Raw genomic sequence first — 13,338 nt, forward strand, 5'->3', positions numbered from 1 at the left:
TATTGCTTACGTTGGGACCTTCGGACGTCTTGGACCTCGGGAGCTTGCGCGATGACAAAACACCCCAACTAGTAGCATGTGAAAGCTAGCGCAGTGCTTCAGATATCCCGAGCACTTGAGGCTTATCAAGATTTCGCATAAAGGCAGTGGAGGAGCATACAAGCGTTTACCAGTCTTACCAAAGGCCCAATTGCATATCGCTTCAGCTTCACTTGCCATTGGTTCCGTGCAGCCACAGCCAAGATGTCGGGAAGCAGCCAGACATCCCCGCGCTTCTTCAACTATCCGCGCCCCAAACCTCACGACGCGCCATACAAGGCCCCGCCGCCCGGAAAGAACCCCGTAGTCAAGGGCGCCTTGCTGCACTATCTTTCCAACCTGTTAGTCAATCCACCATTCTTTTGTCACCAAGCTAACAGCTCCAGAGTCGCGACTGTACCGCTAGTCCCTGGCATCCTGTGGAGCAATGCCGGCTTCAGCTCCTTGCGAGAATGCAGGCAACTCGACGGCATCGACCCGCGCTATGATCCCACCGTAATCCCGCTGCCTGAATCCGACGATGCTCCCCTCAACTACACCGACAAATCCAACTTTCGCGCATCGTACCCGCACACGTCCTCCAACCGATTCTACTCGATCAAAGACTTCCACGATGCCTACTCGAGCGGCACACTCACACCGACCGACGTAGTAGAACACCTCCTGCCCCTCATACGCAGAGATGTTGCACAGCGCTCGCCCTATTCGACAGCCTTCATGGACAGCAAAGTAGACATGGTTAGACAAGCTGCTGAAGCCTCCACGCAACGGTACAAGCAGGGGCAGCCATTGGGTATACTGGATGGCGTGCCGTTCGGAGTCAAGGACGACCTTAAGGTCACGGGATACAAGCATTATGTCGGCACCACTTACGACTACAGCCATGGAGGAAATAAGGAAACGAGCTGGTGTGCGAAGATGCTTGAGAAGCAAGGCGCGGTCTTGGTCGGCACGCTGACTATGCATGAGATGGGAATGGGTGAGTGGAAGCGTCGGTTCTGTGTTTTCATGGAAGATACTGACTGGTCTAGATACCACAAACAACAACCCTAACTGGGGCACACCGCGGAACCCATACAACAGTTCATACTACCCAGGAGGCTCATCGGGAGGCGCTGCGTCTGCAGTAGGGCATGGCCTCATACCCTTTGCTATTGGATCAGATGGAGGCGGCTCAGTCCGAATTCCCAGCAACTACTGTGGTCTATATGGTCTGAAGCCATCGCACTCCCGTGTCTCCGTCGCGCCCATGCCAGACGCCGGGAAATCCGTCACCGTTCGCGGGCCCCTCGCGAGCAACATGTCAGATCTCGAGATCGCATACCGCGTCCTTGCACAGCCCGACCCATCAACATACCCCTCATCAGAATTCAACCCACCCAAGAAGCACACTGGGCCTCGAAACAAAGTACTAGGTGTATACAAAGCCTGGATCGACCGCGCAGACCCTCCAGTACAGGAGGCCTGTCAATCAGCCCTGCGATACTTTGAGTCAGAACTGGGATACCAAATTGTCGATATCAGCATCCCGCTGCTGACGGAGGGTCAGCTGGCTCACGCAATGACCATTATGGCCGAAGGCGCAGCAGGACACAGGACGTCCATATACGACCTCACACCCGCCAACAGGATTCTCATGAGTGTGGCGAAACAGACCCCAGCAACTGACTTTCTGCTTGCCCAGCGTCTGCGCAACGTTCTCATGGAACATCTTGCCGACCTTTTCCGCAAACATCCTGGTCTCATCATCGTCACGCCCACGACGCCAAACGCGGGCTGGCCTATTGATGAAGCTGAACTTTCACATGGGGTGACGAACGGCAATATGCAAATCAGGAACATGGAGTATGTGTGGTTGGCGAACTTCACAGGAATCCCCTGCATACAATTCCCTATTGCATATGTAGATGGCGTAAAAGGTACTGGCAAGGTCCCGATCGGGCTGAGTGGGAATGGAGAGTGGGGAAGTGAAGATGCGCTAATTGAGTTTGGGTTCGATGGAGAGCAGTGGCTGGTTGATGGATACAAGGGTGGGAAGGTCATGCCAGAAGGGTGGGTGGATGTCATGAAAGCTTAGGAGAGCGAGTCGACTTTAGTGTATGAATAAACACCGCTTGGCCAACTTCTCAACGTGTGTTTGGGACACGTTCTCGAATAACATATCAAATCCGTTCTCTTACCTCTTCCTGTTCTGACGGTACTCTATCTCATTGATCCAGGGAATGGTTATGACTTTCCAACACGTCTGGTTCCAGTAGCCGGTGTGGATGCCTGATATACTGGAATATAGGTATGAATTCATGCTACCTTAATATTTAGCAGTCAAGAAGTCTCCAGTGGACGCAAGGGGCAAGAAGATCTTCAAGTTGGCGATATGGTCAAGCGATATCTTGCCGCAGCCTATGTGTGAAAATTCCGGCTTCGGTGCGGGTGTAGCATCCAAGGCATCGACGATGTGGCATACTCCATTACCACTTTTTACATCAATCAAACGTAGGTACAAGTCTCCAATGCCCGGATCGGAGGGAAATGACTCGATCCATGCATATACAGCATCATGGATCAGACGATGACCAGACAAGCTCATGTGCGGACACGTACACCTAGTCACCACACTTCATCTGCAACAACCCGTTGGCGACTGCAGGAGACCGTGTCAACTGCGTGTCAGTAGTGCCTTCCGCAGATCTACAGAAGAGGAAGTCGACGAGACGAAAGTGGAAACTTTCGAGAGCTCCATGGAAGCATACGTGTTCAGCTCCGCAAGCACAGTACCGAGATTGACATGAATGCCGGCGCATGTGAGCGGTTGTTATCGTGGTATTTGCGTGTCGTCGGAGCACCAGGGCAAGATGGGGAAGTCGTGATGCAAGGCTGATAAAGATCGTCGGCGTGTTCCCCTCACCGCACCGATACCGAAGATGAACAACAACAACAATACAACGTGCCCACCGAGCGCGATGGCCTGCCTTTGGCTTGAGCTCATGAGCTTGTCAATCCCAATATTATCGATAGCAACTAGCACTCCCACCCATCTCGCTTGCTAAGTTGATGTCGCGGAACCCCCTCCCCAAGCGCAGGGCGGCCAATTTCGCCCCCACGAATCATAATATCCGCACCTTAATTTCCCACTTCCCTCGACGGGTTCCGCACCAATCATGGCATGCAAGACGCTACGGACCAACACCCGAGTCGAGCATGGTAGAGAGTTTCAAGATTTATTCCCATAACCTTCCTCCACCTTGCTTTCTACCTTCCGGTAACAACTCGGCAAGTGCGCAAGTGCGATGGATGCACATGTGAGCCTTCCCACGGCAGAGCAGAGTGGAGTGCACCTGCATTACCGCAGCGTGGGCTTAGCGCACAAGTCAGACACATGAGATCTGTGACACGACGTTGCAACGGCGAATCGCACACTAGAGACTTGTGTATGATTGATGATTGCATCGCGTGGGCGCCCACGCGCTAAAGCGGAACGTAGGCAAGCAAGCGAGAGGCGCAAGAGAAGAAAAAACAGCATGAGTCGTTGTTTGCGCGTGATGGAATAGAGTTCTTTGGTGCTTTAGTTCATCGTGGGCATTGCGATCGCTTTCGCTTGGATGCAAGCGGAGAGAAACAAGAAAGCGTCAAAGTAGGAACAACGGAGAGCGGAGACGGGCGTGCGTTACCAGGGAGGTGGGTGTTGTTTGCGTGGTTTTCTTAGTTCAGTCAAGCTTAGTGTGGCGGCTGTCAGTTTTCCTTGTCTTGCGTGCTTTGGGTTGGAGCATGGTCCGACAAAGAGAGGGGCAGCGGTGCGGGTCTGCTCGAACAGTTTTTCTTGCGTTGCGGCAGCCTTGTCATGTTCCTTCGTGGAGCCTTGGACGGGTCATCTGCTACGCAACTCACCGTATCTGGCATGGGCATGCAGGGTCCTGCCTGTTTCGATGCTAGATTGGGCATACATGCACTGGCACACATGCAGTCATGGAGTTGTCATCTACATTGAAGAATCGTGATGGCAATGTTGGGCGGCAGGAACAAAACGGTTGTGCGGTGGTTCTGTGCATGAATAACCATTGTGCTTATTCGCTCGTGCAAACCATGTTACTTCTAATTTTCTCTCAAATAAGATGAAGCCTTACATAGCGCCGAGTATCAGACAAAGCACCGATACTTCAGCTATAGGCTGGAAGAGGTTGATTCAACTCTTCCATTGGTAGCAAAAACAAAGGGGGCTTGGGTACCGTACAGAATCCTGCCATGGTATAGAATGGAAACAAACAGGAACTCCTATAACACCGTAGTCGCCATGGCCCCGTAAAGTGGTCGGGTGAAAGTGTAAAGTTATTGTAATGTAAAACCCAATGGTCAAGGGCGCAATGTGCCGTGGTATAATCGCAAAATCGAGTGCGACAACACTGAGCCAGCGGTGCCGAGTTCAAATGGTTGTCGGAAGGGTGGTAAGACAGAAGCTGTATGCTGAATCGAAGTGTAATGACGAACGCCGGTTCCCCAATCCTGTGCCGCTATGCAGATGCTCATAAACGCGGTATCAACGTGCGTGTTTCGTGTATTGGAAGGAGGTGGTGATGATCAGTATGTGAGACAGTAGACCATCATGATTGCGTGGTAGTAGGGGTTCGAGAGCCGAGTGGCGTCCATGATGAGTCGGGGCCTGGGAGGAATGCCGACGTAGTGGAGGCTCACCGCGCCTGTGGGTAGGAGTACGAGGACTGATTGTTATTTGATAACCCTGCCCTTGCCCTTGACTTTGGACGCTTTGCCAGCGCCCGTGGAGGTGAGCTTGCTGGTCTGCATCAGCTCGCCAATATATCTGCGAGCCGTTAGCCAGTCGTCACAATGGAGATGCGGGAGGTACGTACGATTGGAGAAACTTGTTGCCGCCCTCGAGCTTCTCGTGTTCGTTCTTGACGACTTCGACGCGGTCGACAATCTGCATGAGGCTGGCTTGGAGGGCTTTTGCTTGTCTAGCGAAACGGTTAGTCTGGTAAGGGCTGGGACGAAAGTCAAAAACGCGCACACAAACGAGAGAGGTAGCACAGTGGGCGACAGCGACACCGAGGGGGGTCGCAGCGTTGCATGCCACGTACGTGGAGATGCAGGGTTGAGTTACTTACTCTATCAGAGCTTGGCGAGCATCCTGACCCATCTTCTCAATCTCTTCGCTACTCCGGCGAGGGCTCATGGTGCGCGCATCGCCGTCGTCGTACTCCTCCTCTTCCTCCTTCATCTCGACGTTGGGGCTGTCGCGGGGTATTATGATGGTGCCGCTCGACTTTCTGCTGCCTAGCCGGGGCCGGGCCTGTAGTGTGGGGTCGTTCTTCATCTCCTGGTCGCTGATGGAAGAGTTGGAGGAGGAAGTCGACATGTCGTCGGGGTAGGAGGGGCGGCGGTCGTCTTGCGTTGAAGTAGACGGGTAGGAGGTGATGGAAATGTGCGGGTTCATGGCACGAGACAGTATAGTGCGGCTCTCAGAGTGTAGGTTAGGGATGGAGCCAGGTGGGCGAGCGTCGGCAAGAGTATGCCGTGGGTGGATTCAGGCCAAGATAAAGCCACACGGTTGATGTGGAAGGATGTTAGAGTGGGTGGGCCCCTGTCCGCGCTAAGCCAGATAATGCTTCAGGGTCTCCCGAGACGAGGATCCCTGCGCGCGGGCGTCGAATGTGCACGCAGCGAGCGCTCCTAGCAGACAGCTCGGGGTGGCGGCGGCGGCAGCAGGCAATAGCGCTCTCGTATGGCTACCAGCGGCGTGCACTCACGAGATGACTGTGACTGTGGTTGTGTTTTGTTGTCGACACGCAGGCAAGGTTTGCGTTGCTGATCGGCAAGGGCAAAAGCACCCACCAGAGGCGCGGATGATTAGAAGCGGTCAATTAGCGCTGCGATGGCCGAACAGCTATTGCCAGGCCTGCGAGAGGGCAACTGGGGCGTGTTGGCGAATGTGGTGCGGGCAGGCAGTGGATGAGCGCAGCGTGGACCGTGTCGTCGGCGTGATTCAGGGCGTGCGCGCGGGCGAGGGGGTTGAAGACGTCGCTGCGGCGCTGCGACTGCAGAGGTCATGATGAAGGCCGAAAGCGGTGCATGACGTCGCCGGCCGCTGTGAGACATGGGAGAGCTGATCACTTGCCCCATTCCGCCACGTCCCACCGCACACTGAGCACGGCTGCGCGTTGCGGGCGGCTGACATCACTGAACGCTGCCGTGGGTTCCGTCAACCGCCAATGGCGTCGTCGCTGACGTCTCTGCGCGTGTGCTGGGCGCGGCGACGACGGTGCCTGCGTCCAACGTTGAAAGTCACGATGCGAGCGGGCAGCCTCATCGCTGCGTGCACCCAGACAGCAGTGCATCACCACCACGCTGTCTCCGCCCAGACTACCTAGGTATTGTACCCACAGCGCACAGCGACGCGTTACAGACCGACTGACTGCGGGTCATGCTGTCCATGCGCACATCACCAGCCGCTCGTGTTGGGCGTGGTTGCTGATCCCTCTTTGTGAGCCATCCGTTTCGTCGAGCTTGCGCACCAGGAATATATAAGATCGGCTAAGGGGACCCTGCGGCGGCGGCGTTGGCCTGCCATTTTGGCTTGCATGGTATTTTGTAGATTGCCGTTGCCACCAATCCTCGCCCGTTGGCACCACCAGCACGCACACAGCCAGCGCCCGGCACACACAAAAGCCCTTTTCGCGCCTCGTCTCCAGCCCCTCACACTCCCTCGCGAGCGCCAGAGACCCTTAGATCTCGTGTGCGTTGACTCCGCACTTTGCCATGACCAATGACGAAATTCTCGTTTGATCAGCACGTCACCCTGGCCGCTGAGCAACCGCTCACGGTGCTTCTATTCGACCTTTGCGCGCCGGGCCAAGAGCTTCTTTTCGTGCAATATGACAGCCGTGATTCTGTCATAAGTGCATGGAACATTTCCCGCCTCCGCCGCGTCTCTGTCGCACTTTGTCCAATCCGTACTTCTCCTGCATTGGACAACGGCGATCTCCAGGATCATGACGTTGAACGTTCCAACGTGAGAAAACATATTCGTCTGAGTGGCCTACCGCTTCCCCATTATCAATAAGTTGTTTCAGCGCGCATAGCTCCACCTCGCCGGTACGATCCGCATCTCGCTAGGTTGCGACTTGCGCTGGGTGAGCTTTCTGAAGCATCCAAAGGTCACCGCTGTTCTGCCTCGCGACGATCCTTCGGGAACACGGCTGCTTGGGGCAAGACTGAGGAACGAGTGTCATTTTCCCGCGGGTATTCGAGTAGGACCGGCTGATGCCGGCCTTGCAACTACTATCTTTGCTTTATTCGGTCCGGCCTTGCGCAGCATGCTTCACCACGCGTCTACATACCTTGCCAGCGTGCCACTGCTGTTTTCAGTCGGCGACGATCCGCACGGGGTTTCAAGGCGACACACATGCTCTGTAACGTGAGAGCGACAGGCCGACGCGCCTGCAAGACATCATGACAATTAACATTTCTGCGCGACTCGCATGGGAGTGTGACTGCATCACACTGTCCTTCCACTGGGATACCGTTTGCTTTGCTTTGCTTTGACTTCCTTCTGCAAAACTTTCTACTCCAACGTCTCCAACATCTCCGACATCTCCAACTCAACAAAACCGTCACCACAGCTCGCTTATTTCACTCAATCAATCGGTTTGCATGCTGCTAGCACTCTTCCCGTTGTCTCTGCATCATCGCTGGTCCGGCAATTCGCTGTAGGGTGTCCACTTTTCGTTCTTCGGTGGTTCTCCAGCAGATGGTACCTGAGTCATGCTCTTGCTGTCCAGGGTCCACCTGGTACACGCAACCAATACACTTGTATCGGTCCGACACCTCACTTGATATTTCAGAACAAGGCGACATCAATCACGACACTTCGATCATGGAAGGCTGCCGAACCCAGTAATCAATCGCTGCCGAACCAAGTCACAACATGCCGCTGTTGCGCCGGCGTGCGAGCAATTGTGGAGCTGCGGTTTATATGTCCGGTAGGGCTGCATTCGGAGACAGTGCGGCGATTTGTGTTGCAGAGTGACGCCGCTGGGATGTGGTGATGTAACTCGCAAAGGACGCCTGGTATGCATCACGGGGCATGAAGAGCTGGACGCGAGACACCGATAAATTCGCCGATGGTGGATTCCGACAACCACGCGTCCCTATAACATACGATATATACCTATTAGACCTGGCCTCTGGAAGAAACAGTATCCATATGCCTCTGTGCACTGGACGAAAACTGCCTTCAACTCCGGTGTGCGAGGTCTATATATATCTACTTTGGAAACGCCAATTTCCCTTCACTGGATAGAAGAGGAGACCGTCATTCGAAGAGACAGTCATCACACGAGGTGTAGGTAGATCATTGAACACACCGATACCAGATATGTGTATGAAGCGCTGCCATATCGATTAGCAGTCTTTCCCCACTTGATTCGGATGTGGCAGTTCCAGACCAGACAGTTGGGGATTCCCCGGATCCCCTGCGGCCACAAACATAGTTTTCTGAAGATCATCGTTGCCCATCTCCGTGGCCGAGGAGTCAAGACCATATCAGAACTTAATGAGGCAACTAAAGCGCGGACGCGAGGTCCCGACAAACTCTTTAGATTCTCTTATTGATCGTCATTTATCAACGATCTTCGGAGAACATTGGTCTGAGAAATCGGCGATCGATCTGCAGTTGGGTGAATGTAGTTGACCGCAATCTCCAGATAAGCGTTCGTGGAGACAATCCGGTGTCGAGGCATTTAGCCTCACCCTCATCTAGCCTTCCCGCCTCATATCAAGCCCTGAAGGACATCAACCATGTAAATGCGATTTAAAGTCAGGAAAAATCAGTTGCCATGCGTCCCAGCTGTTCGCAGCTATGCTGTGGTACACGACGGCGCGTGCATTCATCTTTTTGTATCCTTTGTATCCTATGCGTGATGAGTCAAAACATGACCATGGTTCACGAAGAACAGTTCGTCCGCAGCACACATCTCTCAACTCTCGAGCGTGAGCGGAATGCGAAACACCCATGTGGGCGATATGGTCCAGGATACCGTGTTGGACAGCCCTCGGCATTGCGTCACTGCCAACTCCAACTCCTGGCCCAAGCTCAAGCTGTCTCTTAACAATCTGGACGCGAAAACTCCAGTGTAGCGACAGCGACGTGTAGTGAAGCGGTGATTTGTTTGCAGAACGTCCATCGCACCTACCTCATTAGACCTGGACTTTGCACGTTGCTGAGTAAGAGCTCGCAGCTACCCCACCATGCACGGCATCCTCGAGCTCTCGCTGCAGCTCCTCAACTCGTTTAGCCCGGCCAATCTCGGTGCGTACGCCTCATCCACTAGCCACCTACTGTTGCTGTGGCTTAATTTTACGGTCACTAATGATGAACAGGTCGATCTGAGGCTCAAGTACCTCTTCAAGGCGAACAGGATGTGAAGTGTCGGTACTCCCTAATCTTACTGGTTAGGCCAGCAGATTGAAGCAGCAACTAACAAACGCACAGCAATACCAACAAAGTCATCTGTTCCAGACTACTTTGTCACGGACGATGGACACTTCCAAGGTCCTACCAAGACGGGCGCTGCACCGTTCATGGCGCAGACAAACCTAGCACCTTTTGCCGGCGTGTCATACATTCCAAATACGCCTCTGGAAACACAGATCCCCATTGCTGGCAATGCGGAAAACAAGAACATATTTCAAAGTATGGCAAACATCAGCCCTTACTTTCCTAATCCCCGAGGCTTCGGAGTAAACGAGTACTCTATACCGCCTGGCACCAACGTAACATGGCTCAACATGGTCCATCGCCATGGAAGTCGGTACCCCGAAGTCAGTGGTGAAGCTGCAGAGCGGACTTTAGGGAAGAAGCTCACGGACGCGGCTGGCAAGTTCACAGGTCACGGACCCCTTTCGTTCCTCAACGATTGGCAGTTCCTACTGGGTGCTGAGATCCTCGTTCCCAATGGCAAGCAAGAGCTATTTACTTCTGGTACTCTGCACTACTACCAGTATGGCCATTTATATCCCAACAATGGAAGCAAGGTTATCGTCCGGAGTACGACCCAACGACGCATGACCGAGTCGGCGGAGTACTTCCTTGCTGGCTTCTTCGGTCTAGGCTGGGCGCAAAATGCGACGCTTGAGCTGGCAATTGAGGCGCCTGGCTTCAACAATACGCTTGCTGGCTACAAGCAGTGCAACCATTCGAGTTGGCCGACGGCGCGACAAGGGCTCATGGAATGGATCGGCGTGTACCTTCATGATGCTCATCAGAGGTTCAGAAGCAACATCACCGGTGACCTTGACTGGACAATCACCGATACGTACAACGCTCAAGCTTTGTGTTCGTACGAGACAATTTCGCTTGGCTTCTCTCACTGGTGCGGCCTGTTTACCTACCAAGAGTGGGAAGGCTACGAGTACGCCCTGGATCTTTCATTCCAGGCAGGCACAGGATTTGGCTCTTCAGTCGGCCGCGCTATTGGAATTGGTAAGAATTGACGATGCCTCTTCTACCTCACTATACTAATACTGCACAGGCTACGTGGAGGAAGTCCTCGCCCGCATGCAGCACCACGTTATCACCTCCCCTTCTGCCCAAATCAACATAACTCTTGACAATAACACGGTCACCTTTCCCATCGATCAGAACCTGAACCTGGACTTTAGCCACGACGCCGGCATCATCAGTATTCTCGTCGCATTCGGCATCACGCAGTTCAGCGAGGTACTTCCCACAACCCACATCAAGACGCCCCGCGAATTCATCCTCTCGCATCTCCAGCCGTTCGCTGGTCGTCTCGACATCGAAGTCATCAAAGCACCTGCGCCCGTCAACCCTAACCGGACGGACGAAAAGATATATCTTGACGGGCCGCCGACGAGCTACGTTCATTTCATTCTCAACCAGAGGACTATTCCACTGGGTCGTAGTCACAAGGAATGTGGTGATAGAGACGACGGATGGTGCGAGATGGAGACATTCCTGAAGGTCCAGCAAAAGCAGATTGAGCTTGCGGATTACGACTTCGCTTGCTTTGGAGAGTATGACGATCCGACGTACGGAGAGGTCACAGACGGAAGGCCGCTGAGATAGGCGCTGGGATGCCGTTGAAAATGGGGGCGGGATAATGATTTGGATACGTCGCGATGAGAAGATCTTTGTTGCTAATGAATTTACATCATTGAAGGTTCATCGTTGAGGCATTCTATTCGCGACTTCGCTATGCTGGTAACCATATGTTTCGGCAAGGTCTTATTCGCTCTTGCAGTTACCAATAGCACAGCAACAAGTCCCCGGCTTATCATCATTCTTGCTCAGTATCCAAAAGGTTCCGAATCATAATCAAAATCGTCATCCGAGTCGTCCATCGCACCCCAGACACCAACGTAACGCACATAGCCAGGCAATCCTCTGCACCTCAATTTGTTGCCTGGAAAGCAGAGCTCCAACACACCCTCACCCAAGAACATGAGTTGACAATCAAAGGCAGCCTCATCCACAGTGCCATAGGCAAACGTTCCGGCTGGGTCTTGTGACGCGAACTGCGGAGGGCTCCTGATGTCCATCCAAAACCCGTCTTCCGGTTCGTCCATGAGATCGAGCTTGACTCCAATTTCTTTATCACCTTTAGGCAACAGTGGCTCTAAGTACTGCCTACCGATTTTCAGGCTTCCGGCTTCCCAGTCTTCGATGTTATTTCTCTTTTCCCACCACTGGTCTGGATTCTGAGCATATATGTCCAAATGTTGAGACGAGTAAAGCGTATAGTTGCCGCTGATGTCTCCCAGAGGTATCCTCTCGCCATTTTGTAGTCTTTTCTTGAGAGCTTGTGCTTGATCCTCGAAACGGGTTGCTTCGGTCTTGTGTTCGGCAGCAACTTCTTGATGATTTACGTAGTATTCCTCTTCCTCGTCCGTTTCTGTTTCTTCATCTTCGCACTCTTCTTCGTTCGTTACAACCGGCGTCTCTTTTAGAGTGTGTAAGCTTTCATTTCAACAAGAGTCGTGGCATCTTACCACTATGCATGCCAAACCCTCTCGGATCGTCGTGATTATGCTGCGTCGCCATGCCGAGACGGAACAAAGCTCTTCTGGTTTTGACACGCCAGGGAGCGGATTACGGTTCGATTCTTCGCCTATGCAGGTCTATGCGCAGATGGAAGAAGTAGATTCGTTGGTGGAGAGAGATAATCTGTGATGCTCAAGGCCGGGTTGAGGGTCGCGCCGAGACGCGTTGCATTGTTTTTGGTCTACCAAGAGTAGTGCATTGGGTTCGGCCCGACGCCACGTCGTCATCACACGTCGAATTCACTATCAGAGATCCTCGCACTGCAAAACCAGAAGGATATATTACAAAGTCGTAGATGGCAAGGTTGAAGTGTATACAGATTCGGAGATCGCATGCTTTCTCATTCTCCATCTTCGTCATCGTCCTCATCGTCGCTCTCGTCAAAGCTCCCAGAATCAGAGTCTTCCAAGTCAACGGGCATTCCAAACGCCGCCAGCATATTCGACGGGTGCGTATGCCTGGTATACTTGCAATTCCGCCACTCGTCATCGAATTCCTCGGCTGCGCGCTTCACAGCCTTCCGATCTTGGACCAGAATCCCAGCAAAGTAGATACCATCCATGTGCAACTCCAAGTAGCCATCTCCGAGAAACCTGAGTTCGACGTAGATCTGGTCTTCTTCACCCTCATCGAAGAGCTGGACGCTTTCGGGAAGCGTGGATGTATATTTCGGTTTGTTGAACGTGGTCGCATGGGCGTCTACAGGCCCACCCCAGATCTCGAGTTGCATGCCCATATCACCAGCGTAGGGACCGAAATCTTCGACGATAAGGTGCTTTCCAAACTCGATGCTTCCGACACCGTCGGTCCAGTCGTTATCTTCGAGGTCTTGGCCCTCCTTGCTTGCATATTCTTCCACCCATTGCGCGGAGTAGAGATGCCACTTTCCGCGTATGTCACCTACTTTGCGCTCTGTGTCCCCAAGCTTTTCGGCGGCGGCCTTGACTTTTTCTTCTTCTTTAGCTTGATCTGCTTTCACTTCTTCGAGCATCGCTTCGGGGTCTTCTTCGTCGGTGTCCTCTGCGCCTGAGCTCTCAGCTTCCGATTCTGTTCCCAGTTCCACTTCGCTGTTCTCCTCTCGGCTCCGTTCCTGCGCTAGTGGAATCGGTTAGAGCGTCACAATAAGCTAGCTGGAGGCGTCTATCAACTCACCTGTATTCGCGCTGGGTTGTGTAGCAGGCATATTGATGTTGATTCGTTTCGTGGCCTCCGCTACAATAGAGATG

General features: G+C 53.3%; 5 protein-coding genes across 5 annotated transcripts; 2 read left to right on the forward strand and 3 right to left on the reverse strand.

Annotated features, from left to right (window-relative positions):
• Positions 1 to 243: 243 nt before the first annotated feature.
• J4E85_008686 (uncharacterized protein) lies at positions 244 to 2,116 on the forward strand (the record flags this gene model as incomplete). Its single annotated transcript, XM_051472910.1, has 3 exons — positions 244 to 380; positions 426 to 1,018; positions 1,071 to 2,116. The coding sequence occupies 3 exons, from the start codon at positions 244 to 246 to the stop codon at positions 2,114 to 2,116; spliced, it is 1,776 nt and encodes a 591-aa protein (XP_051323130.1).
• Positions 2,117 to 4,758: 2,642 nt separating this feature from the next.
• Positions 4,759 to 5,485, reverse strand: J4E85_008687 (uncharacterized protein; the record flags this gene model as incomplete). The annotated part of the gene is made up of 3 exons (XM_051472911.1): positions 4,759 to 4,852; positions 4,902 to 5,006; positions 5,157 to 5,485. The coding sequence occupies 3 exons, from the start codon at positions 5,483 to 5,485 to the stop codon at positions 4,759 to 4,761; spliced, it is 528 nt and encodes a 175-aa protein (XP_051323131.1).
• Positions 5,486 to 9,297: 3,812 nt separating this feature from the next.
• J4E85_008688 (uncharacterized protein) lies at positions 9,298 to 11,137 on the forward strand (the record flags this gene model as incomplete). Its single annotated transcript, XM_051472912.1, has 3 exons — positions 9,298 to 9,358; positions 9,542 to 10,531; positions 10,581 to 11,137. 3 exons carry the CDS (start codon positions 9,298 to 9,300, stop codon positions 11,135 to 11,137), a joined length of 1,608 nt encoding a protein of 535 aa, XP_051323132.1.
• A 221-nt stretch (positions 11,138 to 11,358) lies between these two features.
• On the reverse strand, positions 11,359 to 12,112 carry J4E85_008689 (uncharacterized protein; the record flags this gene model as incomplete). Its single annotated transcript, XM_051472913.1, has 2 exons — positions 11,359 to 12,011; positions 12,061 to 12,112. The coding sequence occupies 2 exons, from the start codon at positions 12,110 to 12,112 to the stop codon at positions 11,359 to 11,361; spliced, it is 705 nt and encodes a 234-aa protein (XP_051323133.1).
• A 340-nt stretch (positions 12,113 to 12,452) lies between these two features.
• On the reverse strand, positions 12,453 to 13,295 carry J4E85_008690 (uncharacterized protein; the record flags this gene model as incomplete). Its single annotated transcript, XM_051472914.1, has 2 exons — positions 12,453 to 13,207; positions 13,265 to 13,295. 2 exons carry the CDS (start codon positions 13,293 to 13,295, stop codon positions 12,453 to 12,455), a joined length of 786 nt encoding a protein of 261 aa, XP_051323134.1.
• Between the last annotated feature and the right edge of the window lie 43 nt (positions 13,296 to 13,338).

The sequence above is a fragment of the Alternaria conjuncta genome (assembly GCF_024043145.1).
Source record: "Alternaria conjuncta strain BMP 0040 chromosome Unknown scaffold_14, whole genome shotgun sequence".
Taxonomy (NCBI): domain Eukaryota; kingdom Fungi; phylum Ascomycota; class Dothideomycetes; order Pleosporales; family Pleosporaceae; genus Alternaria; species Alternaria conjuncta.